At 44.1% G+C, this 25,521-nt stretch overlaps 1 protein-coding gene across 1 annotated transcript in view; it reads left to right on the forward strand.

Moving 5' to 3' along the window:
- The first annotated feature begins 4,054 nt into the window (after positions 1-4,054).
- LOC115332817 overlaps positions 4,055-25,521 on the forward strand; it is a 33,403-nt gene continuing 11,936 nt past the window's right edge. Inside the window, exon 1 of the mRNA XM_029995294.4 lies at positions 4,055-4,432. Coding sequence (XP_029851154.2) covers positions 4,363-4,432 — 70 coding nt within the window. The 5' untranslated portion in view covers positions 4,055-4,362. The remainder of the gene's footprint in view (positions 4,433-25,521) is intronic.

Below are 25,521 nucleotides of genomic sequence, written 5' to 3' on the forward strand. Positions count from 1 at the left end.
TGAATGTGTGTCCGAGAAATGCAGCAATGCTTCCCCAAAACAAAAGTGCTTTCCGTTATCCAGAAGCACCTAAATGTACGTTTGAACTTTTATTCTTGCTTTCAAACTTCATCTCTACATGTACAATTCTATAATGTTATCTCAAAGCATTTGCATTTCAGACAACTCTGTGTATTTATTTCGCTCGAACACAAAAAAGAAAGCTGCGTGCCCTTTTGTTTATTAAAGCGACAGCCTTTTTAGGGAACCCCCCCACGGACCTTTCCTGCTCGTGTTGGTCTGACCGAATGACGTCACAGTTGTCGCGTGACTCCATGGTGTCACGTGACGTGACGTCACAAATACCTTCGCTAAATTCCGATAGATAGTACTGCTGGTTCAAGACCCCTTCAAGTGCTAACGCGCACTCGAGGCATTTGACAGACCGCCTTTGCCAGGTGATTCTTTTTTTTTCTTCTTTCGTGCTTAGGCGCGTCCTTGTAAAGAGCTGATTACTCGAAGGAAACCAAACGGAGCCGCTCCAATACGAAACTATGTGACTCAAGACAAACAGGACACAGATGCGAAACGCGGGAGCATCTTTTCCGAGCTTACGACGTCGACTTCCGCCCGCCGCCTGACGCCGACGTTTTTATTCTGACTCGCTCGGGAAGGAAGCGTTCCATCAGATTATCGTTGTCGTTGAGGAAATTTTGCATGCCATTTCAGCTCGGTGTTTCTAGTTGTTGTTTTTTCCTTTTTCTTTCTGAAAAAAAAGAAAGGTTAATCAACTAAGTTGAACTTACGCGCAAGAAAAAAATTCATTCAAGCGTTGTTCTTTTTTTAGTTTCTTAAACAAACAAAATAACAGCTCCATTCTAAAACGTATATCTGGGATCGAATTTCGTTACATCACGTAAAACAATGCTTTTTTAGTCGGGCAGATAAGTGGTGAACTTGTACCGGCACCTGTCTGTAGAAAATACCTCAACATGTATGCAAAAGTCCCATTTCTTTGGTTGACAGCTGTGACAAGATGTAGATGCTCTATGCACAGGTTCCAGCATTTTATGGGTATATTTTTAATTTCGTGCTATCTTATTTACTTGAACTATTTTTAACAACCAAAGACTTGCATCACCAAGATAAACACAGGGAGTTTACATGGGATCAGAATTTACTAACATTTCCCTGCAGGTGCTATAAGTTAGCTGAAAACCACCCGTTCGTTTTGTTGTTTGTATACTTACAGTAACTTTGAAATATACGCCGCTCTTAAGGATACAATGAATGAAGGAACAAATACTAAATTAATCAGCATTTTATTTTCACCAAAAAGACGGGTTCTCTTTTTGCGCTTGGAGATTTCAATTTAAAGTCTCCAGGGGTGGACAGCGATGCTCTAGGTGTTGGCGCATTCTTGAAACTAGTTTCAGTATACCTCCAGACTTTCTTTGATATGATCTCACCATAAACGCGACATTGTGTACCAAACCGATGCCTCAAACGTCTCCTTTATCGTTTATATGTTCAGGCAATGCTGAAGTCATCTTCGTGTCAGCGCTAGTTTCCGCTCTCCCACTTCGCCACCTTCGACACGATAAGACACGGATATCCCCTTGCGTCCTGTTGTACAACCTACTCTTCCGCCTATCAAGACAGAATGAGCGATGTATCTAAAGAAGGTGACGAAATTCACTAACCTTGCCGTAAGATTATAAATATGTTTGTACAACTATTGATTTCCTCGTCTTTTCATCATCCTTATTCTTCTCTCACTCCTTCAAGTATTAACATCTCAACTAACAATTTTGTATATATTTTATTTATGCATATTTTCAACTTTTTTTTATAGACATTCCCTGAAAATTAGGAACGCAAACAATTTTCACCGCTCATTTTTTAAAATAAACATGACTAATAATAATTGATAGCAACTTTCAGAGTTATACTTTTGAAAAAAAAAATGTCGTGCATTTAATGAACAATTCATTCTACCGTACTTTAGACTCAGGCTGGAAGTCACACGACATGTTCACAAGAAAGGTTTGTTGGCGGATATCGTCTAATGGGCGGCGAAGAAAAAATTCTGTGATGTGTTTGAATTTATTTCAAATTATTTAAAGCGTTTCTGCCTGTTTGGACAGATTGTGTGTAAATATTTTATCTTAATATTCCCAACAGTATTTTATATTTATAAAGAAAAGTATTTCCTAATACTGCGTTATGAATGTAGGGAAGTGTAGGAAATAACTCAGTTTAAGGTCTGCTACACTTTTAAGTAAGTAATGCATAGAGAAGAGGTATTCAAGAAACTTGTTATTTTTATTCGAATTTAAGACAAAATTAACATATGATACAGCTGAACATGTGCAGATTAGAATTAGAATCTCCATCTGAGCAGCACATGATGAACGCATGTAAAAAAAATACATATATTCATGCATTACTCATAGGGTAGGTATTTTTGTAAAAAAAAAGCTCGTATTCCCTATACACATAACTGACTTTTTGCTGAACAAAGAAACCAAAATATATGCACCCAAACCTCACCATACCATACGACAGACCCTATGGATTCTAAATGTGCGTAGTTTTATCAGCTCACTTTACAACTTGAACGGGCTCAAGAATCTCCGTTATCTTACACACACATTGTACACATAAAATACAAGACATTGTCCACTGCTGTGCGCCACATCATTTACTTAAAATATCACTAAATAGAAAATTAGTAAAATCACGTGGAAGGAAACAATGCCATTGATTTGCTATCTGACAGGAAAAAGTGTATGTCAGACATCAATGGCCAAACATTAAATTACCCTCTGCGTTCTTTACTGAGAAAGCATGAATATACACAACGCGTCAAATGGTTCTTTTGTATGGTATTAGGGGATGGGGGTCGCATGGGGTGCATGGGTTTTTCTCCCTCAATAGGGGTGCATGTTAAATAAGAAACCATTAGAAAAAAAAACCTTGTAACCGTAAGCATTTAATTAATCTTCGTATTTATTACTAGGGCGTCGAATCCACACTCCAATCACAACGTCTACAAAAGTCTAGAAGTCTCCATTACCAAATTCAGACAAACCAAATCAGTCTTGGTGGTTTGCATGCCGCGTATAGGGCAACATCTGCAGTATCCTCTTGCAAACCTCCACGTAGAGTCACATAACGCCCGGCTATTAGGCAGACGGGACGCGGGGACAATTAAAATTCTGCGCGTTAATTAACCCCAATGTACAATTTAATTGCTGGTCCCGGCTCCGCGCCAGCAGCCCCTAATGAGGATTCAGCGGCACGCCCTTCCCGTAGCCTTTCACGGTCTCGTCTCCAGGCACGACCCTTTTTAGCGGCACGCACAACCCTTTCGCGGCGCTACGTCAAAGCACTTACAACACTTCATTAGTCGACTCCATAAATCACCCAGGAGGCTGGTATGCAAGAAGAGACAAAAAAGAAAAATGGCGGGAGGTCCGCGTCTGCGGAGACTTCAAGCCCACAAGGAACTTTCGCTCTTGCTACTCTCCAATCCGCCCACGGTCCTTCCTCTCTACAATCTCCGGCAAGCGTCATCCACGTTAAAAACAAATCAAAAAGAAAACCTGAAAACAGACAAAGAGAAACAGAGCGCAAAGCTTCGCGATAACATCACGGGGTTCAAGAATCCGCTTTCCCCCTCGCCTTGGAAGGGCGCAACCCAGACCGACATATCCTAAACGGAACATCGCTAACCTCCGTTCACCCCTAAGCTGGCGGCGCAGTGGAAGCTACGTGCTCCTCGGACCAATCATACGCCTGTCCTTCGCTACGTCACCACGATTCTTCTGCTCATATCCACGCGCAAAGAGCGGAGTCAGGTGACGAAAGGGAGGCAGCTGATTGGTCCTGCGAACGCGTAGCTCCCACCGCACTGTTATCTCAGGGGTGAACGGAGCATAACAAAGGGAGTCCTCCTCCGGGCGCCGAAGTACACAAGATGTCAGCGCAGCGCGCCCGCTTTCGTGACGTCGGGCGTGACGTCACGAGGCGTTTTGGAGGGATGACGATGCTCCTCGCGCTCGCCCGGAGTGGAGGAGCCTCGGGGAGAGGAGACGGGCCTTTCGCCCTTTCCGTCAGCGCGCGCGCAGGACGGGCCAGAAAAACAGGAGCCAAGCGTGCAGTCGCGTATAAATGCACTTGGAGAGCAAATGGATCACTAGGGCGTTGGTGCGAAGCCCACACACAAACCCGTGAAACGAAATCTCAGCTGGGACTTGCCAGCAGATTGTCTCTCTTCTCCGGAGAGAGCCGAGGAGCCAGCCTCGGCGCCAGCGTCGTCTGCCGCGGGTCGAGCGTGTTCGTCTGCTAAATCTTGTTGTGGTTCTCCGTGGAACGGCGATGATGGGAGCATCTTTCCTTCTTCGAGTCGTTTGGATGTTGCTGCCGCTTCTGTGCGTGCTTGGTCGAGGTAAGTGTGGTTTCGGTTTCAGTTGGCCGTACGCGTGTTGTGTAGCTTATTGCTGCGCCTGTAATGAAGATGCCGTGTCTGACGATTCGCTTTCTGAATGTCCCAGTGCGTTTGTGGATTAGTAAGAATACTTCAGGCACCAGAATTTGAAGCAGAATAAATGGGGTAGTCGAAAAACACAATTTTCAGGAAAAGGGATGTAAAAAACTGTTACGTGGATCTTCTGAAGAAAAAAAAAAGTATCTAAGTGTTACTTCTTTCGTTACCAGAGAAGTATCACTTATCTTCATGTTAAGGCTGCAATCAGTATTATAATAAAAATCCATTGAAAAAAATGCGGTATTTTTTAAGAAAAAAGAACACGGTTTGCTTTTAATTAATTAGTGCCTCCCAGGCTGATGAAAAATTATTGCGAGCGTGTAACATCTTACTTTCTTATTTAAACTTTAATGTGAAGCACACTTAGAGTTTACCTTTGCCAAACCTAACAAAAATAAATTGACGCCGACGCCGCGGCTTTTAGAAAGTATTATAAACAGGTCATGCTGTGCAATCCACTGAAATGATAATGAGAATTAAAACCCGAAAATTCAATCCTTATAGCCAATTATCGTTGTATCTCGACTGGAAAGACCCAGCGCAAAAACGCATGGTTCCCTAGAGACTGATCGTTATAAGGGTACATTGCTATATCACGTATCGTTATAAGGGGATCGCACTGTAAAGGTTTTTACTTGTACGTGCATATAGTGTAAGCACTAGTGTTTTTTGGGCAAGTGGCAAATACCGATTAAAAAAAAACACACACACAAAAAAACAGCACATTAAAACTTAACCTCATATGAGTCTCAGAGTATCTGCCGACGTATCACAGAGAAATTTTGCCTTGAAGTTGGATTTATCCCGAAGAAGCTGTGCTTTTAAAGTGTTTCTATCAAGTTGTGCTTCCAAGCTTTGCAATCAGGCTGTGCTTAAAAGTTTTTGCTACCAACTTGTTCAATCAGGTTCTCGCTATGAGCTTATGCCTTCAAGATCTTGCTATCAACCTGCTTTAAAGGTGTAGCTATCAGCTTGTGCTTTTAAGGTGTTTCTATCAGCTTGTGCTTAAAAATTTTGCAATCGACTTGTGCATTCAAGTTCTTGCTATCACTGCAGCTTGCGCTTCCAGGGTGTTGCTATCAGCTTGTACCTTCAAGTTCTTCTTACCAGATTGTGTTTGAAAGTCCTTGCTGTTAGTTTGTGATTTAAAGTACTTGCTATTGGCTCGTGCTTTCAAGTTCTTTTGACCATCTTGAAATTTGAAGTTCTAGCTGTCAGCTCGTTCATTCAAGTTCTTGTAATTAATTTGTGCTTTCAAGTTTTTAATTGCTATCAGCTTGTACTTTCAGGTTCATGCTATCAGCTTTTGCTTTCAAGTTCTTGTTATCACCTGCGATATAATGAATTCTTATTTTGTCCAAACCACCGAAAAAAAAAAAAAGACTTTTAGCACAAGTCATCCAAAGTATCAAAAGCCTTACTAAACAACTGAGTTTGGGTCACTTTAGAATTGGTCCGGGACACAGGGCAAAAAAGAGACTAACCAATCGCAAAACACAAACACACAGACGCGCTAAGTTGTGCGTATTGTGTCTTGTTTGTTCTAGGGAGTGGGTCGGACGCCGATTACAAAATTCCCGCTCGTACCCGCATCCGCGTGAGATCCCGCGTAAACTGTGTCGTAAATACACACGCACAGATAGAAGAGCGTGCATATCAAAATTCGTGTCCGAGTATTATGTACAACCCGGAGAGGAGCGCACCCTTATCGCGGAAACTGTCTCGCCTGGCAACCAGGAAGTTGTCGGGAGGGTTTTAAATGCGGGGAATTTACGCTCGCTGGGCTCCAGAGCAGTACATTCCGGCCGAATATCCCAAACTGGTTTACAAATCCGGAGCAGGGAGATACAACACTGGAGAGTAGAGTCAAGCACGACTAAAAATAAGGCGGGGAAGAAGCGGCAATGAAACGGACACACATACACACAGAGACAAAATTCTCACAGTATACGCTCGGGTCGGAAGAGCTTTAGGAAGGAGATGCCAACTTCTCTTTGAGCTTCACTCGTCCGTCTCTGTCCAGATATTTGGCTTTTTCCTTTTTTTTTTATTTTTGGCCTCGGAGTTATTAACGGCTGAGGTCGTAAGCAGAATGTATGAAAACAGTTGGCGGGGGGTATTATTTTTAACAACCCGACAGAGGTAGCAAGTTGTGGCTTAAATAAAAGTTCAAAACAAAACAGAAAAAGAAAACAACAACACGCGTGAATCGCAGTTTTCGAATTGCGGTGTTTAGAAACATTAGAATTCGGGGTATCCGATCAGTGGCCTTCATTTTAGATGGAAATTGACAATGATAATCCGGTGCTTATTTCTCTAATAGCGGCCTTCATCGGCATTTATTATGCACAGCGCTACGCTATTATATACGTACACTTACAATGGATGAAGGACATAGCACGAAAAGCTAATAAAGATTCATAAGACAAATTTAAAAAAAAGGCAGAAGTGCCATTTTCTTTATTTCTTACATTTTAAAAAAACAAAGCAACAAGACCGAGGTTTTCACTAAATGCCAGAAGGTATAAACCTAAAATATAAATTTTTGATGTCCTCATCTTCGTTGAAAAGTGTAATTTTGCGTCAACATTCTTTTTGTAAAGGTCCGTTTCGAGCAAGTCCCTTAACTAAAGATGCTGCCAACTTTGTCAAACTCAAGGTCCGACTGGTTTTTCGAACCTTTGGTAAGATTCTACAAAGTTTTAAGCAGCGTTGCCCCACTTGTACAAAAACTTAAAATGAACAAAAGTTATTGATAAAATTGACTGTTAAAATTTAAAAATTTAAAGTATAATTACCAATGTTTACACAATATAAAAGCAGACATACAAGCTTTTTTAAACCAAGATTGTTTGTTAAAACACTGCACCCTTCCTTCGCCAAACGGTGCCAGCTCCTATTAATCTACGCGCACGCACGTAATAGTCGAACTTTGTCCAACTGGAACCTCTGTAGGTTCGCGACATTCCTAACTCAGACCCTGACGCCACCACGCGTTGAGCACATTTCGACTCGATGATCTCTTCAAGCTGGAATGTCGATTTTTGCCAGGCCGGATCAATAAATAGGGGACAAAAACGAACGCGCACCAACAAAACCGATAAAGAAGGCCTTAGTCATAAACATCCATTACTCGTGGATCGTGTCATACAGGAAAAATTTACACTACGCGACAGCGTGCAGCGTGTATGAGATGCTAACGAGGGTCGGCCTATCTGTGCCAAGAAGAGCGTCGAAGACGCGTATGTAAGCGTCTGTGAGTGCTTGGCATGGCGTCAACGGGAGAAAGATAGTGGGCCTGCTTACCGTATACCTGATAAAAGGTCGAAAGAAACAACACCAAACATGTAAAACAGAGACGTTTTTGATCCCAGATGTCGTGAAAACTATAGAATTTCTGCTAGCCACTGCTCTCACACTATAGTTGGTACTACGCTGCTCTTTTGTTGCAAAGTTTTTGCAAGGGTCTCTGTTTTAGCGTGGTTTAGTAAATCGCCATTTCGCATATAGTTTTTAGATTGGAGTTGCACATAGTTTCATGTAACAGTGTGTGCTATAATTTTATGATAGACTTTAAACAAGTCTGAGTTTATTTTCCTGTGTAAACACAGAAACGGTCAATCAAGGCGAACAATAGAGAGATCCCCGAATAATGGCGGAAGTCAGAATGCGCGATTAGATGCAAAAAAAAAAAATATATATATATACATATGGGCAGAAATATTGAGCAAAGAAAACGGCATATGCCCATAATACCTGCGCACAGGACTTTTTTTTTATTTTTTTATTTTAGGCGTTGTTTTTCGCTGGACACCTTTTATTGCTCCCCGCGATTGGACGTTTTATGTTCTGGGTAAAAGTGAACTCCCATCTCTCTTTTTAGTCTATGGTCAATATATGTGCTAGAATTTGCGGTCGACGTTCGCGTTGCAGAATGGTGAGATGCCTATTTATCGAATATTAGTAGCCTTAGGCCTCACGTTCATCGTATAGTTTTCATGACTTTTTTTTTCTTTTTATTATAGCATCTAAGTGAATATGTATACACGAAACTGTTATGGTATCTGGTAGCAGGTGTTTCTGGATTGGTAAAATACTTCTGCGTAATCATTTCGTTTTGGCGACCAAATACCTGTTGCGTTTTTGTAGTACACAGTTTCGTTATATCTTTGTATAGTATAGCATCCTGGTGGGCACCCTCTAATTGTAGATGATTTTTGTTATACGAGAAAATCTATTCATTTTTTTGGCGGATAGTATGCAAAGTACATTGAGGATACTTTGCGCAGAGTAAAGGGAGATTAAACATGATGATAGACCGCGCACAAATGAACAGAATTAACAGACGAAATAAGAAGAGAACGGAAGAGAAGTGCGTTCTCTTCTCACGTCGAACAGACCAAACGACCAGAAGAGAACGCGCATATCTTCTGTTCTCTTCTATACCTCGTCTGTTCTGTCTATTTGTGCTCTGGCTATCATCGTGTTTAATGCGTATCAGCTAGCCCAGCTTACCAGTTTACTAAAGGGAGATTTTGTGCCACTTTTATCAAAACATGAGTTTTCTTTTTGCGGTTCTCACAAAGTGCATGATAGATAGAACCACTTAGAAGTCAGATGTAAAGAAACTTTCAATACGCCAAAAAGTGAAAATTTTAAAAAGCAAAAAAAAAAAAAAAAAAAACAAAGAAAAACACAACTCTGTGTTGTAAAAATTAGTTGTTCTACCCACTTGAATATCTATTTCCTTGGTTTAGCTTGGGAATATTCTTTCGCCGAAGGATATTTTAATCTTAAGGGACTGAGTGAAGAAAATAAGATAACTCACTGAAGCCTTTAACAAATAAATAAACGAAGATCGCAGCAATGATATAAGATGAACTTCTCTAAAAGGGTCGCAATATCAATGTTAGGAGTACTTCCCCAAATTGCCATACAAGATAATCGTAGACCAAATACAAGGATGCCCGCGTGGCTATGCCGAACCGTAAGATAATATATTCGATGGAGTGTCGCTGTACCGAGGTCATATGGCCTCGTAGACGCCAAAGAAAATCTCTGTCATATTTACAACCCAAGTCTCTATTCCGTAAGATTGCCTTCTAATGTAACGGGCGCAATATGGTCTTGGAAAGAGTTGAGTCCTTCCCCTTGCATGGAAGGCTATCATATACACCTCGGCCTGTGTGAGGCGACGTCTATTTTTAGGACCGGCTCTCAAGTAATCAAACACTGGGTATTTTGAGGTTAGACGAAACATGCCAGCAGATATTTAATGCAGGCGAGCACATTCCAGGATGATGACGCGTACATGCGGCGTTGAGTCTGCGCAGCATCCGGGCTAGACTAACATAGACTAACAAAGGCGGCGTTGATGGAACGTGCGCTTCGGTAAATGTTGTCGTATTCTAAAGCCAAGCTTGTTTGTATTTTTGTTTAGTTTTTTTTTTGTGGGTTTTGCGGGGAAGAGAAACGGGGTAGTGTTAAAAGAAACATACAGTAAGGTAAAGAACGCGAGGAACGAAGATGGCCGCCACCAGTTTCAAGAGCAGACAAGGGCAGCTCCGGTGAAATTTAGATAGGCACCGATTTCGGCCAACAATTGGTGCAACACATTAACATACCGACACAAACGAGTAACCTCGGTGCAATAATTATTTCATGCTGTTATCAAAGTTTCAACTTTGGCCCGAGAGGCTCTACCTAGAGTACTGGAAACGTGACGTCAGATGTCCTAATATAGGACAATATGGGGCCAGCATAGATTGTTCACGGCGAGTTACGTGAAGTCTGATGGTGTGAAACGGGTCAGCAAAACGAAACAAAGATAAGCACCCGCGAAATACTGCATTTTTCAGGCTACCTGCTCTACTTGTAAGTTATGCAACATGAGACGTCACACCATTGGATAGACCGGAAAATTTTGAATTTTGGTTTTTGACATCACCTTTATTTGTCGTTTTCCCAGTAACTATTTTGAATTTATAAATAATGCATGTAACATGCCGGAAAGAGTAAAGTCTGAATAATCCAGAAATGTGTTTAGCTTAAATAGCAAAAGAAAAAAGAAAAATAAATAAAAGCCGGAGGTTACAAAGAAGATAGTGGCGTGCTTCTGCTGTGGCAAATGGCATTGCATGTTGTACTGAGGAAGCTAAATGGAGGTTACAAAGAAGGTACAAAGCGAGAGAAAGTGAATGATTGTTCCCATGGTTTCGGAAGAAAAAAAAAAAAGAGGAAATGAAGAACGAGCCGTCATCCATCATTGGTGCGTAACGAAGCGCAAACCCCGACTGCAGACGACACAAGTCTCGACAATAGAACGTCCCCGTCGCTTTCCATATTCTTTTTTTCCGTTTCCTTTGTTGTTTTAGGAAACCGTTGCGCCGTGTTACGGGCATAAGTGAAATTTTTGCGAGAAGATTGAAAAAGTGCTGGCCGTTACAAGAAACCTAACGAACTTGGATGGGCGGTTGGGTAGCTGGATGATGGATGGATCGAAGCGTGCTTCGGCCTTCCAGCTGGGTGGCAACTCGCGCCACCTGGTGAGCTTAGCATTGAACTTTCACCGCTGTCGGGAGCTCCTAATCGAAAGTGAACACGACGTAGTACATCGTTGGTTGATGCCGGTGTCATTTTAAACTTTCTTTGGGGAACCCTCACAAACCTTTTTTGTTCGTGTTGCTCTCACCGCTTGTCATCGGAGCGTCACGTGACATCAATTTCCCCGCTGAATTTACTGGGAAGTCCCGGTGTCATGTGACGTGACGTCATGAAGCCCTATGACGTCAGAGTTTCACGTGATGCGAAGTCACACTTTCCTAGCTGAATTAAGCTGCTAAATATATCTGCCAAATCCAATAAAAAGTGCTTCTTGTTAAAAAAAAAAGAAATTCTTTAACAAGTGCTACTGCACCTTCAATACATTTGAGAAAATCTCCAAGTCAGGCCATCTTTTTCTTTGTGAGTCTTTTCGAGAAAAGTGCACTTTGGGTCGCATCCTGCTTCTTGCGATCTTGCGCATGCGCAGATGGCGTCAGCGCAGCGCCTTTCTAGTGCATGGCGTTGTGTTTTGAAGAGTTTATCAAGTGCAGAGAGCGGAAACTTAACCCCTTTCACGAAAGCCTGCCCAGACGTCAAGGCGAGCGAGATTCTGATCGCACGCCGGTTTGAATGGAAGCGGAAGGGAATCGGAGCTATCGCCTCCAAGCACTGGCGTCCTGCAGATGAAACAGATACGGCGTAAGAGCAAAGACAACAAACCGAGTGGGGTCAGAGGTGGGCTGGCAATCTTGTGCCCGCGCACACCTACATCTTCGGATAGATCCCGACACAATGGTATATTGAACGACCGAATGCTTCGCGCGAGAGGAGACCTTTATTAAAGAGTGTTCACGTTTTGTCAAATCGTTCGTAGAGACACTACGGGTACCTTGGCGCTTGTAGTTGCAAATATAACTGTATAGTAAACATTTCTGGAGGCACACATTGGAGGCGGTAAAATGAAATTGTGCTCTGGATTCACCCCGACGTTTGCAAATACGAGGGTTTCTACTTATGTTCCCCTTTTTATTTACAGAACCTGGGATAGCTAATTAATTATTCTTCGAAAATACTTGTAAATGGACAACTGTATTTCCCTAGAAATATGACAATTGCAACAAATTCTTAGTATTGGTTTGATTCGGATGTCAGGCTCTTTAGAATACGTCATTTGAAAAAAAAAAAAAAAAGATGTACGGTCTAAGAAGATTACTACGATTATGCGGAAAAATAGGATATTAAAACAAATACGAACTACAAAAGCGGAGTCATTATGACGAAAATAATCCCTGGAGAGGGGGAACAAGAGGGACAAAGGACAAACGTCATTTGTCCCTCTTAGTCATTACGACGACCTGTTAAGTGATAAACAGGTTTCAAACTTTGGGAAGGTTAAAAATTTTGGCTAGTGAGAGCTCATTTCTGCAAGAATTTGTACTTCCTAATACAGGGTGTTTTTCCTTTTAAGCTTAACAAATTTCTAAAAAAAAGAAAAAGGTAACCGTCAAAGCTACATTTTCGCGGTTTATGCTGGTGACTCGTACTGCAAGTGAGATATAGTATGGGGGGCTAGTCGCAACTACCAGTTGGTTAATTAAGTAGAACTTGTTAATTAAGCTTTTAATTTGTGAAAATAGACACATGGCTTCAATTAAAAACTTGCTGACCGTCATCGAAAATCACTAAATCAGTCATTTTAAGAGAGACTGAGCGCGTGAGGAGCGCAGAGGTGTGCTAAATGTACCATCTCGTGCAACAGGTACGAGACTGGGGCTATGAAATGAGACGAAAAAATCGCCCGTGCGCCTTATCGCAGTAATAGTGTTGCTCCCGCTGCACGATTGGCAAGTTTAGAGCACTACTGCGCTTCTCACGCGCTCAAGGTCTTTCTGAAAAGCGATATAGTGGTCTTCGATGACGCTCAGCAAGTTTCTAATTGAAACCATATGTCTATTTTCTATAATTAAAGAAAGTGAATGAAGAAATTTTGCTTAATTTAGCCGGCTGATAGTAACGATTGGCCCCCTAGACTATGCCTCCTTGACCTCATAACTCACCTGCACAGACCGCATGAGTGTAACTATCACGAATGTTTTAAAGCATATCTGTTCAGCTTTAAAACAAAAAATAAAATAAAAAAGCTGTATACAGGAAAAGTATACAGTAATTAAAACCCTTGATCCCGTGAATCGATTATAGAAAAAAATAAATGAAAAACCAAGAAAAAACTATATAAACGTAACGCTTAAATACATATTGGTATGTTTTTGGTTAAGCTCTATTAGTTCGGCTCATTTAATTCCAAGAACGTTTGACGTTAAGTTGTCTGCCATACAAACGTACCACGTGACTACTCGCTGCCCGCGTTGGTGCTGCGTCCGCTCTGGAGGTCACGCGACGGACACAAGGCACTCAACTTGCTTTGACGGCTCGTATGGCATCCCCCGTAGTCCACAGCGAGGTAAAACAAAGTATAAATAGCTAGCCTTCTTCACAATAACTCGACCAAATTGAATCCAGTTGAACAAGGCCACGCACAACGACCCATCTTGAGAGTCCCGCTTTGGCCTACGAAACGTTAACTACACGCATACGCGCTCAAACATGCTCGTAGAATACACATCTAGTCACTCGCGGGCTCGGTTTACGTTAGGATGTAACGGCTCTGACAGCGGCGTTTGCTTCCGCGATGCCTAAAGGTCGCCCTCTTTTAGGCGACACCCCATCGTGAGCTCCCTCATGGTCGGCCATTCAGCGTCAATCTAGGAGACCGCTTATCCCAACAGCCCTCAAAAGACGTGACCTAGAAGACGTTCAAGAGACGTATCCTCTCAAACCGAGAGGGTGCATACTGAAACCCACAAAGAAAGACGTCGGAAAGAAAGCGGTCCGAAGCAAAACGAAACACAGTTTAGAGGTGCATCAGGAACCGATACGCCAACTGAATTGATTCGTCTCGCCGAAGTGCCTATCTGTTCTTTCTCTATCAGATGAATCGAGAGGAATCGAGATTAGGATAGGTATAGGCGGAAACTTGAAGACACTCTTCGTTTGTCATAGTCTCTGGTACCTCAGCTCTTAACCTTGTTCACCGCGTCGCTTGTGTTCCATGATTTCTGAAACCAGAACTTTCGTGAACTAGGCCATCCTTCGTTAGCACGCCAACGACTGAAAATACCCGCTACATCGTTTCAGACCCACATATTTTTGTGTTTATACGATTATGTCTGGCTCTGTTACGCTTAGTTCCACGAATCTGTTGCTTCATATATTTTCGTCTTCAATATCAGCGCGCTTGTTTCGTGCTTCATTCAGTTGTTTAAAGTTTTGCTTACAAACAATTCTACGGAAACTATTTCATGTAATTGTTGATGAGAACTGGGACATTAAGCGCACTAAATATATTATTTATTTCTCCGCTATCGCACGCACTAGACGATTTCACGATGAAAACACTGGGGAATTTTGGTTTCATATCAATTATTTTAACTATTCCTTGTTTCCACGTACGGTTCAGGAGCGGAGAAACGTTGACGGGCCTACGCACATGCTTCCCTGCAATTATTTCATTTCGACGATTAAGCGTATTTTTTGTTTTAATGTTTGGTTGTTTTGTTACCAACACGCTCTTCTGTTAATGTGGTTGTGTCGATATGCTATTTTTTAGGATGTTTTGTTTTTAGTCGTCTTGTTCATCGTTACTGTGAGCTGTTGTAAGCCCACTCCTGCAATGACCTCAAGGTTGCAGTATGTACAAAAAAAAAAAAAAAAAAAACGATAAATAGAATGACTAAACATTTTCTTGTTTTACATATTTTGAAATATGCCCAGCGTTATATACTCAGTCGTATCAATCCCTGAAAATTGATGTGCCAAAACGAAATCACAAATATCGACTGTACCGTAAATTAATAGCTAGGTAAAGTAACTAGCTCTCATAATGTTTTCAGAGGTTAAAACTGCGCCCTCGCAGCCCTAGCAGCTTTAAAAATCTATTAAAAAGAAAAAGAAAAGGGGGTACAGCGGCGCTTACCCGTCAAAACGGTAGCTATTGCGGTATTAAAGTTGCACAGAAGTGAAAGACAACACACGATGTATATAGCATGGTGAGTTTACCCATCCCTGTGCGCGCGATATTCTATCTGAACATTATTTTATTTTAAAAAGCAATTTTCCGGTAAATTGTTGCGTTTCGAAAAACAATTAAATTTTATTGCCATTGCTTTCCAGAATACCATCCGGGCACAATATCCACATTTTTAATCCTCCGCCGCACAAGTAATTGTCACGTGACGACCAGACCAGGCATGCATACTCGCGAAATTTGGCGTGAAGTTTTGTTCTGATGTTCATAATTAATTTAACGAATATTGGGGCATATGTTAAACAAATATCATAAATGACTATATTTAGGACATATATACGTGACCAGCCAAAAAACTTACTAACTTCCGGATATTACCGGACAATCCCTATAAGACGAAGGCACACACAAAAAAAACACACACACACACACACACCACACACTCTTACTTGGTAAAACTAATTAGGTAGGTGGCAAAGGTCGGTAGGAAGAGCTTCAACAGAAATCTCCTCGATGTCTTACAGTGGCAGACGACGAGACATAACCTCTTCAAACCTCTGACTAAATTAAATTATCTGAATTATTGAAAAAGAAGATGCCCCCAACAAGCTTGGTTTGCGAGCGAAGCGTTGGCTGCCGCCCCAACGTTTCCAGGTTTCTTTTCGAAGGGCGTCGGTATATCCTCTAGCCAAACATTCAGCACAACGTGAAGGCGATCACTGTGCTTCATGAACTCTCCCTCTCTCTCTTTCTCAAGCTAATTTATTTTCACGAGAGTTTAATTCTGAAGAAGTGGAAACGAGTCGAATATGTTTTCCTCAGAATTTTCAAAATATCTGCGCACCCTGCCTCACACAAAGGAACCTGACTACACTCGTTTTCACCTCAAAAAGCATAAAAAGAGTCCGGCTTTTAGCGGAGCATCACTATTTCCCCCTTTTATGTAGAGAATTAAGATATAGGTAGCTGTATTTTAGATTAGATAATGTTATCTCATCAAAACTTACACGTTTCAAACGCCAAAGGCATCGCTTCTTCCTTTGCCAACGAAATCTTGTAAGAACTACTTCACGCGGATTTAAAACAATGCGCAAAACTTTTTCTTTTTTTTTCTTTTTTTTCTTGGGGTGCCAAAACGAGCAGCATTAACATCTCCAATGGCTGTGAAGAGTGCAAGAAGCAGCCAGATGTCCAGATACTCTCGTTCGTGCGAACGCGTTCCAGACGCGCTGAACACGGCGGTTGTTGTACTTCTATGGGCGGTGGCTGTTTTCGGTTCTTTTTTTCTCCATCTCGACGGGCCAGGAAGGCGGGTCCCGCGGTCGTAGCCGCCGTGGGTGGATATCCGGTCCTCCCCCCCCTTGCCCCCTTCGCGCCGGCGGGAGCAAGAACCGACTTCCCAGCCGCGCTCCGTTTGTTTGCTCGTACCATTGTTTTATTTGGGAATGCCGCTCATACTCCCCGAGGAGGAATCCTAAAAGAAAAGAAAAGCGAACTTAATTTCTTTTTTTATTCCTTTAATATCAGCCTCCCCCACGCGCATGCTAAGGCACATTAATGTGAGCACACGAGAGAGCAGAGTAAAGAGAGCCGAATGTATACACGTCTGAACTCGTTCGCGCGTTCGTTAATTTCATTAGCATGTGACGGGATGTTTGTGGCGTGTCAAAAAACTTTTGGAAAAAAAAAATCATATATATATATATATATAGATGGATAGATAGATATATATATAAGCCGCAAGGAGAATGCTGGGGACAGAGGCATACGTGCACTCCGCGTTCGCCTTCTCTATACGAAATACTCGAAGGGAAGGGTCGTTCAAGGTTGACAGGGGCTTTTATTTATACAAGAACAATGAAAAAGAAAAAAAAAAGACAAGAAGCAAACGCGAATTTATGCCAGTTTTTCAAAGTATTTTTATGGCGATGATGATATGAGTGCGCGTCCAGGCAACGCAGCCATCGTTTTGGCAGCTCCCCGATTCCCTTGGCGTAGAAAAGGACTGGGGCGCGTGCCTGCCGTTGGACGAACGTGTCATTGGGGTTCATTTGTCACCGCGGCGGCTGCCGTCCTTCGCAAAAAAAACTATCGGCACCATTCGTACACATTCTTCCGTGACATCGTTTGTAATACCCATATTGTGCTCGGAACCTTCTCAAAATTTAATCTGGTTTAATATTTTTGTCTGTTTCATTTACCTGAACTTTGGTTATGTGCCGCTGTTCCCCAGCTACAGACATATTATTCGCCACCATAATAGCAGGGTCTACCGCGCATGCGTAAAATACGTCATTCCGGGTACGACAATGATTACGTGGACGGTCCTCCACAAGCTTTATTAAACCGCGAGGTCGCACTTCTCATGCATCATACAAACACTTGGAAGACTCTTAGCTTCGCCTTTAAGAGTGGAACGTTGTAGCGTTATCGGGCCCCCCGTTCACAAAGCCTTCTTGCTGTATTTTACCGCCTTTTTCATATTTTTTGCCAATCGGTATGCCTTATTCCTTGTTTTGCTGCTTTGTTTTTTGTACGGGTTCTTGAGTTTGTGCCCTGCCCATCCTGCTTGGACCACGTGCGGTCTGCAGTATTTAATAAATAATAATATAATAATAATAAACCCGCGCTCGATCGCAAGCCGTGCAACCGTGTGTCCGTGATCTAGTTGGTAGCGTCACGTGTCACGTGTGACGTCACGTCTCGTGACGTCACATGACGTCGCGTGTGACGTCATATCTCGTGACGCCACACGTGGCTGTGGCGTCATGACCCTATCGACCCAATAAATTTAGCGGAAAAATTTACGCTGAATTTGGCAAGAAAATTGTTCTCAAAATGTGGCGGGAAATTGACGTACCGTCATGTGTGACGTCACACGCGGCTGCGCGCGTCGCATTATGGGATTTGTTTGGTCCCACCGACGCCAGATTTTCTGCGACACGAGCTGCTAATCACCGTCGCGTTAAAAAAAAAACAACAATTATACAGACACTGTCCGAGGCGTAATCCTTCCGTGTATGACGTCATTACAAAAACTGGCTGCAGACATCTTAGAAGCGTTCTAATGTACACGAATTAAACGTGCTTCAAGCCAGAGTCGCACTGCTCGTACATGATACAAAAGGCACAAAGTTTCTCTGCAGACACGATGACAGACTTTTCTGCTGATACGCTTGAATTAAGCGTAAGTTCGAATTAAGCGGGTTTGCTTCGTACTTCGAATTAAGCGGGTTTGCTTCGTACTTATATGTATATACTTTGAACATGTCTGTAAACAGAGTTTGTACGACCAATGTAACAATTTCATCATGCCGGGAAGAAGCACGCTTCACACTGTGTCCTCAGATTGTATTTAGCATGATGCACATTATCAGCGCGAACGCGGTTTCATATGCTACACTTGTACGGTCATTTCGTACGGACGAAAGTTCCGGTTCAACCGTTGAACGACCCAAATGAACAAAATAAAAGTGGCCGATGAACGATCCGGCCATCTTCGAGGCTTCGAACGTCGTCGGCGAGAGCGAAAAGATTGCACTGGGACGCAGCTGGGGGTCTCCCCCGCGGGCTTCTATACTCCGAGTTCCGCTCACTGATTTAAAAACAAACAGGCCGACGTGACCCCGTATACAGGCCCCGACAAAGCGCTCAGACTCCGACGTCGAGAAGAGTGCGCTCTTCTTGACCTCTTTTCCACCGACAAAACAACGGCAAGGACCCGACAGCACAATGGCTAGCTTTGTGCGCCGGCACATGTTAGGCATTAAGACACGCTCGCAATTCCAGACCTGCTAACAAAAACGCTCTGCCAGCTGGCGCCACTGGCAACCGCCATGTTGTGTCACCCCCTTCATCTTCTAATCGAGTAATCTACACGCAACGAAAAAAAAAAAAAGAAAGGAAGAATTGTAAGACAAAATAACCGTCCGGCCTTCCTTTACATAAAGTAACGAGACCACAGTCTCCATTCTGGACATTCGGTGAAAAAGTCGGCAAGGAATCGGACCGCCGTGATTGGCCGGCGTCCAAGTCAAGCGCGGCGTCGACCAATCACGACCGCCAAATTCCTCGTCGACCTCCTCCCCAAGTGTCCAAATCAGAGCCTCCCCTGTCACGGTACTTCATTTTCACGTTGTGCCACCAGAGGCAACCCAAAACAGAGAAGAAGGTTAGCCGTGTCGCCATCAGCGCGCGTGCAGAACGAAATCTATGCAGTCGGCGTCGCGTCGCGCGTCGCCTTTCCACTGCAGCATCGTGTGTGGCACGAGCAAACAGGCGGTCGCGATTTGTTGCCCGTCTCGCTATCTGCTCGCACCATCAGTCACGCGTGCGGGCAGAGACCGCGGAGGCGCTGCCCTTAACCTTTTGGCGGTAAGGGAACTCGACGTGTCGTGTCCGGAAGTGTCAAGGTCTGCGAGGGTGATGAGTCGCTTCGTTTGCGGCTCTTGGCTTGGCCACGGACGCATCCGTCCAAGGTCCGGATGGGATGATTTACGACAGCCGACGGAGCTCGAGAGAAAGGGTTCAGAAAGCGGCAATTCGACTCAACGGGATTTTCGAGCTCCCCTGTTTATGGTGATAATTACCCGTTCTACGGGCTTTAAGCATCCTAAAAGAAACCCGCAATTAACGTCGTGGGCGGCCGATATCTATTAAAAATCAAATGAAAGACCGTGACACTCCCCTCTTTCTGCGACTTGGAGCAGACGTCAGGGGGCGCCGTCGGACGGCGTTTTCAAACAATAATTGCCGTATTACGTCTAATACACTCAAACGTGTGACTTTTTTTTGTCAAAATATAATCCGCGACGCGCGTCAAAAAAAAACAATAACAGGAAAGTTCGGAATCTCCACGCAATTAACTATTTCCATTGGTCAAATCTTAAGGAGGTTGTGGAGTCCTACGTGTAGTTTGTATATGCTATTTTCGCATGGTTTCATTTCTGTCCTACATATTTGGCCCGTCGTTCTATTTTTTTTTCTTGTAGTTTCTTTTTAACAGCAAAACAAATCAACAGCGGTCGCACGCACATGTAGTACCTATACTCGATGACAGCATCAATCAAGTTTAGTTCTAAGCCAGTGTTGCTGTCTGACAGGCTTCCTTCACTCTATTCGTGTCGCTATGCTGTCCGCATCTTTAAGGGACGTAACATCAAAACCCATCGCGGCGTGAAAACGGGTAGACATCTCGTCCTCGCAAAAGAACCATCAATTAAAACCAACCTGCTGAATCACCCGTGTTTAAGAAACCTCCCAAGTTCGCACCGCACCCAGCGCCGCAAGTGGGCAGACTTTCTCGAGTCAAGTGCAGCGTCAAAAAGGAGGCTGTCGTTTGGCGGCAAGTTGCTCAATTAGACGTGGCCCTGGGGCGAAGGCATGGCGGCCACGCGGCGGCTGCGTCCAGCCCACGCCGCACGCGCTCGCTCGCGCGAAAGAGTCGCGGACAACAAAGATGGCTGCGCCGCGGGGACCGTGTCGACATTGATTACCATAAGGAAGCTTTGTTCCCAACGCACGCGGAAGGCGTCGGTACTGCCTGCCAGGCGTTGATAGGAGAGACCGGTCGCAAAGAGGCTGTTATCGGACACCGCAGAGAGGAAGGACTGCGCTGGGATGTGAAGGTCGCTCCTCAAGGATGCCTCCCGCTGAGATTAGGCGTGGCCAAAGCAATCCGGCATTCCCCGACGCCTGCCCGGGAGCTGCTTCTTTTTTTGGGGGGTTTGTTTGGTCGCTGCGTTTCGAATCATCGATTCACTCGGTATTTTGCGAGCACGGTCGAGAACGCGTCGTTAACGAAACAGGAACGAAAATGGAGGCGGATGGTCCAACATCCGGGAAACAGAGCCGCCAAGAATCTTCGAGACACGCTCGTCAATACATCCCTCTTCCCCCTCTTGTCTTGCAGTCATCCGAATTTTAACAGAATGTGTTTTATCCGCCGAAGTCTGCGAGAAAACATTACGAAGGACCGACACGAAGAACCGTCACTAAGGGCCGTGACATCACGCGACTCGGGGACGTCACCGTGTCATTTGACGTCATTATGTCATGCCATATTATTATGTCACGTAACAGTATGGTGTCGTGTGACGTCAAAGTCATGCGCCCTCATTACGTTACATGACGTCACACACACAAAGCTTGTGTCCAGGTCATCTACAATCTATTATGTGCTTCCGGGTCTATCAGCATAACCAAGGTAGGTTTTTTTTTTTTTTTTCATACTTCAAATATATATATAACGCGGGCGGTTCGTAGCATGCCGTGAACGGCCATGCCAACTACGCAGCGCGGGAGTAGCAGGGGCGAACAAGTTCCATATAAACAAGACGAGAGTGCTGAGCCTAACCACAGACAGACCCGAAAGCAGAAACCGCTCACGAGGTTCGCGCCGCTCTTTTCGTGCCCTTTCGCCAGGATAAACAAAACCTTGCTTCTCCCCTTTCCATTTTATACACAGCCAACTCCGCTCAAAGTCACACTGCCTGGGACTATACGTGGACTGTTCGTTTACGCGAAGCCTCGCCTAGCTCGTCCTCAAGTGGACGCAAATCCTACTTCAAGCTAAGCGTCGTCCGGTAACAACGAAAGCGCCGGACGAAACCCCTCCGTGACACAATTATGCGTCCATCAAACGATCCTTGAACTTACGCGCAGCAGTAATTACGAAAAAGGGTTCAATTATCCTTCCAAAGAACAATGGCTCCTAGTTCTTTCACTAACTTTCGCAGCAGGCGCTCGCCATGCCGTAGCCCGGCGAGAACCTCCCCAACCGACCCCGCCGTCTTGAGTATACCCCGTTTCACGCTAAGTTGGACCGCGCGGCCAACGCTACGATCCAATCCGGCCAGTCCAGCGCCGTGAACGTGACACGTGACTTCGCGAGTTTTAGTCACGTGATGCTCGCACAGCACTGGATTGGATTGGCTTTGATTGCTTGTAGGGTTTTCTGCGCTCCATCCTACGATGAAACGGTGCATATTGTGGTGTCTGTCCCAGCGCCTACCATCGTCTGCATCTTACATACATGCGGTTTTTTTTTTCACGGTTGCCAACTTTCGTTTGCAGCTGGGCTAACTTTAGCCGCGTGGCGGTTTGCTTTCAGCGGTGTCGTTGAGCCCCCGACCGACGCGTGAAGGCACATGCGAGCACGTGCGAAGCGTTTGTTTGACGATGCGACTGCTAAAGGCGTGCTCTGCTGCCCGGCTGGTTACCTAGAGGGCGGGTGGGACTGTCTGGTTCGGCCGCGGGGTCACTTTTGTGGACGAGGGGACAGACAACGTCTGGCGGATGGGCGGGCCTTGAGAGTCCCCGCGAATTTGGCAGTTGTGGGGTGGTGGCGTCTGGGATATGTTATCCGTATTGTCTTGTGTGTTACGGCTTTGCGTCATGATTATTTGCGTAGCTTCAGGATGAATGAAGATGGCAGACATCAAGCCTGTGTACAGTGCTCTAAGTGGTGAGGACGTATAGACTTTAACTGTACTGAAAAAAATGCCATTTTCATTTGAATTGACGGTGTGATAATAGGAATGCCAGAGAGAGAGAGAGAGAGAAGGAAAGAAAAAGGGAATAGAAGTTTTGCACAGCAAAACTGAATACAAGAAGGATTCGTGGATATATCCGACCTTGTGAAGCGTGAGTCCTCGTAGGGTGTTATGTCTGGATCGTGATGGACCTTGCCTCTAATGTTTGTTTTAGAAAATAAAGTAAGCGAATGGCGGTCGGCAATGTTACACAGACACTCGGCAAAAATAAATAACCGATGTTAATATTTTCATCGGTCGTGTCATGTCTGGACTCTGGAATCTATATAGTCACAGCTCGAAAGCCGACAGAATCCGAATTTGTTGTTACTTTACAAAACTCTTTCAGTCTATGGGAACAAAACAACGGGTTTGGGACAATTCTCTGACACTTGAAGGGCTTAATTGTCTGCAGTAAGCATAAATAACACAGGACGGGGCATTATAGTGTTCATTGCTTCTTGTTCCGTTTTTTTTTTCTTTATCGGTGCTCTTATTAGTTAAAGCCTACATTTCATGGGTTGCGAAGCGACAATTGGTGCTCAGGACTCGGCACTGGCTACGCCCGCGACGTTTCGTACGCTGACAGTGACCCAAAAATACTTTGTACGTGATTGGGGCGGGGGGGGGGGGGGGGGGGGGTGTTGTTTATCTGATTTTCAGAACTGAAATAGCTCGCAATATAGTGCTTCGGTGTTCGCGATCTCCTCAAAGCAAACTCCTGTTTCGACTTAGACGCCCGCACACAACAACGCACGTCTTTTCTTTTCGCCACGCAACGATACGTAGGGTCGTTTTTGCTTTTGCGTTCCGCACAACGGTGAAGCGTCTGCGATCTCTAAAAGCATCCTCATCATCCCAAATGGACGCTTTTACACTCTTGGTGATATAACCACGAGGCAAACCGAATAGTCATTTCTTGGATGTCAGCCAGTCTAAACGGATCTATTACAAAATGAACCACACACGTTGGCGCGTCCACTGGGGGCTGACTCACGTCCCGCCGTCGAAACATACACGCAACGCAATTGCTTCGACATCCGAGCAGCACGCGTACACAATACAAGCTTTGCACGTGGCGTCTCACCGGTCATCACGATCGTCGCGTCAGAGAGGTTTGCTTAGCGTAGGCTTGATTGCTCCCGTCGAACGACAAGTTCTGCGGGTGAAGGTGCGCGTAACGCAATCGTGACGTCACCCTATGTGACAGGCCGACACCTTCTAGAAACTAAAGCCTGCGCGCCCCCACTCCGTGACGTCACTGTAGCTAAGGCCAGGGAGCGGAAAAGCGACTGACAGTCGGTTGGGCGCTGGGTTTCGGGTGTGCCGATGCGCTGATGGGTCGGCCTGCAGCTTTGATTGGAGGTAATGCGCCAATGTCACTTACGCGTGCGTGACGACGACGTAATTAATAGAATTAGAGTTTTGATTCGAAGATCATATAACAACTCAAACTTCTACAGTTTGTCTATTAAGTTACAGCGATTGAAAACACTCGTGATACGTATTAGCGACTACACCTTTTTCACAATTATTTAACTTAACCGTCTTTGTAAAACTAAAGCACCGCTCTACAATCACAAATATTTTAATTTCAAACATAGTTTTGATGACCATGGTTACCATGTGAAGTAGTATTTACGCCTAGCACCTTCCAGGTAGTTTCCTGGAAGATAAAATAAAACTAACAGCACGCTCTCGACCTCCCAACACAGGTTGAACGGCCACTTTGTATTTAAAAAGGAGGAAATATGTGACGGCTCGTGAATTAAAAAAGTCAGTTGTTTTATTCAGAAAAAAAGTTAGTTTTAATGGAGTGAAACAAGCAAACGCGACAGATAATGTGACTGATTGACTACCTATCAGAAGGCCGCCATGTAATAAATGAACGCCACAAAATGTATAGTTCATCTCGTGTGACAGCTTACTTTTCGCCCCCGTTTCAGGTTTTTGGCATGTCAATCGACAGAGATGTCGTGATTCCTTCACACTTCATTTTTAAAACAATGCAGACTTTAAAAAAAAAAAAAAAAACACACACCGTGTTTTCTGACTGCAACAGACCTTGCCTCCTGCCTACGGAGTCATTTTTCTATTTGCAGATATTGTTAAGAAGAATATTTGTCGACTCCCTTGCACAGGTGTCCAACTCTTTGAACTCTGGTAGCATATAGCTAGTGTCAGGACCCTGGCAACTTTTCGTTGATCACGTAACCGCGAGAACTCAGCGACGTTTTGGGACGTCATAAGCTTGTTCGCAACAACCTCAGCATGCATTACCACACTGATGACCAGCTGTGTTGAAAGGTGCAGTCCCGCTCAATTTAAAGCATCTGTCAGATGATGAACCACGGTATCTATCGCGAAGAAGTGCCTCTTCAAAACCAAATGTTTTCTGCAGTATTCGTACTTGAATGTTTTGACAGTCTCAGAGGCGAACTATCCAGCTACGTAGGTCAAAATGGAAGTCTTGGACGACAGCGCTGCTAAGTCATTGTCGGTGCACGGTGTCAAATGCAAAAGCTAGAAAGCAAAGCACATTACTCTTCGCAGGAGACTTGCATAGAAAAACCAACAAAATATTTCAAAGCACTTTGGGAGTTCAAAGCACTTTGGAGTTGATAAAGATCGGAGTTGTTTACTATATTATTGTCCTTCTGGCCACATTGACAATTCGGAAGTACAAGAGTGCAAGGATCAAACGAAAAGCTGCCAAACCAACTACCTTCGAAGAGCTCGCAACTTGAACCACTTTCTCCGAATCGCCTTAATGCACTGAGTACGCCGTTGCTCGTCGGTTGTGAAGGAGAACATGTGAACCTTCGGGATTC

The sequence above is a fragment of the Ixodes scapularis genome, unplaced genomic scaffold, assembly GCF_016920785.2.
Source record: "Ixodes scapularis isolate PalLabHiFi unplaced genomic scaffold, ASM1692078v2 PGA_scaffold13__105_contigs__length_92229423, whole genome shotgun sequence".
Classification (NCBI taxonomy): Eukaryota; Metazoa; Arthropoda; class Arachnida; order Ixodida; family Ixodidae; genus Ixodes; species Ixodes scapularis.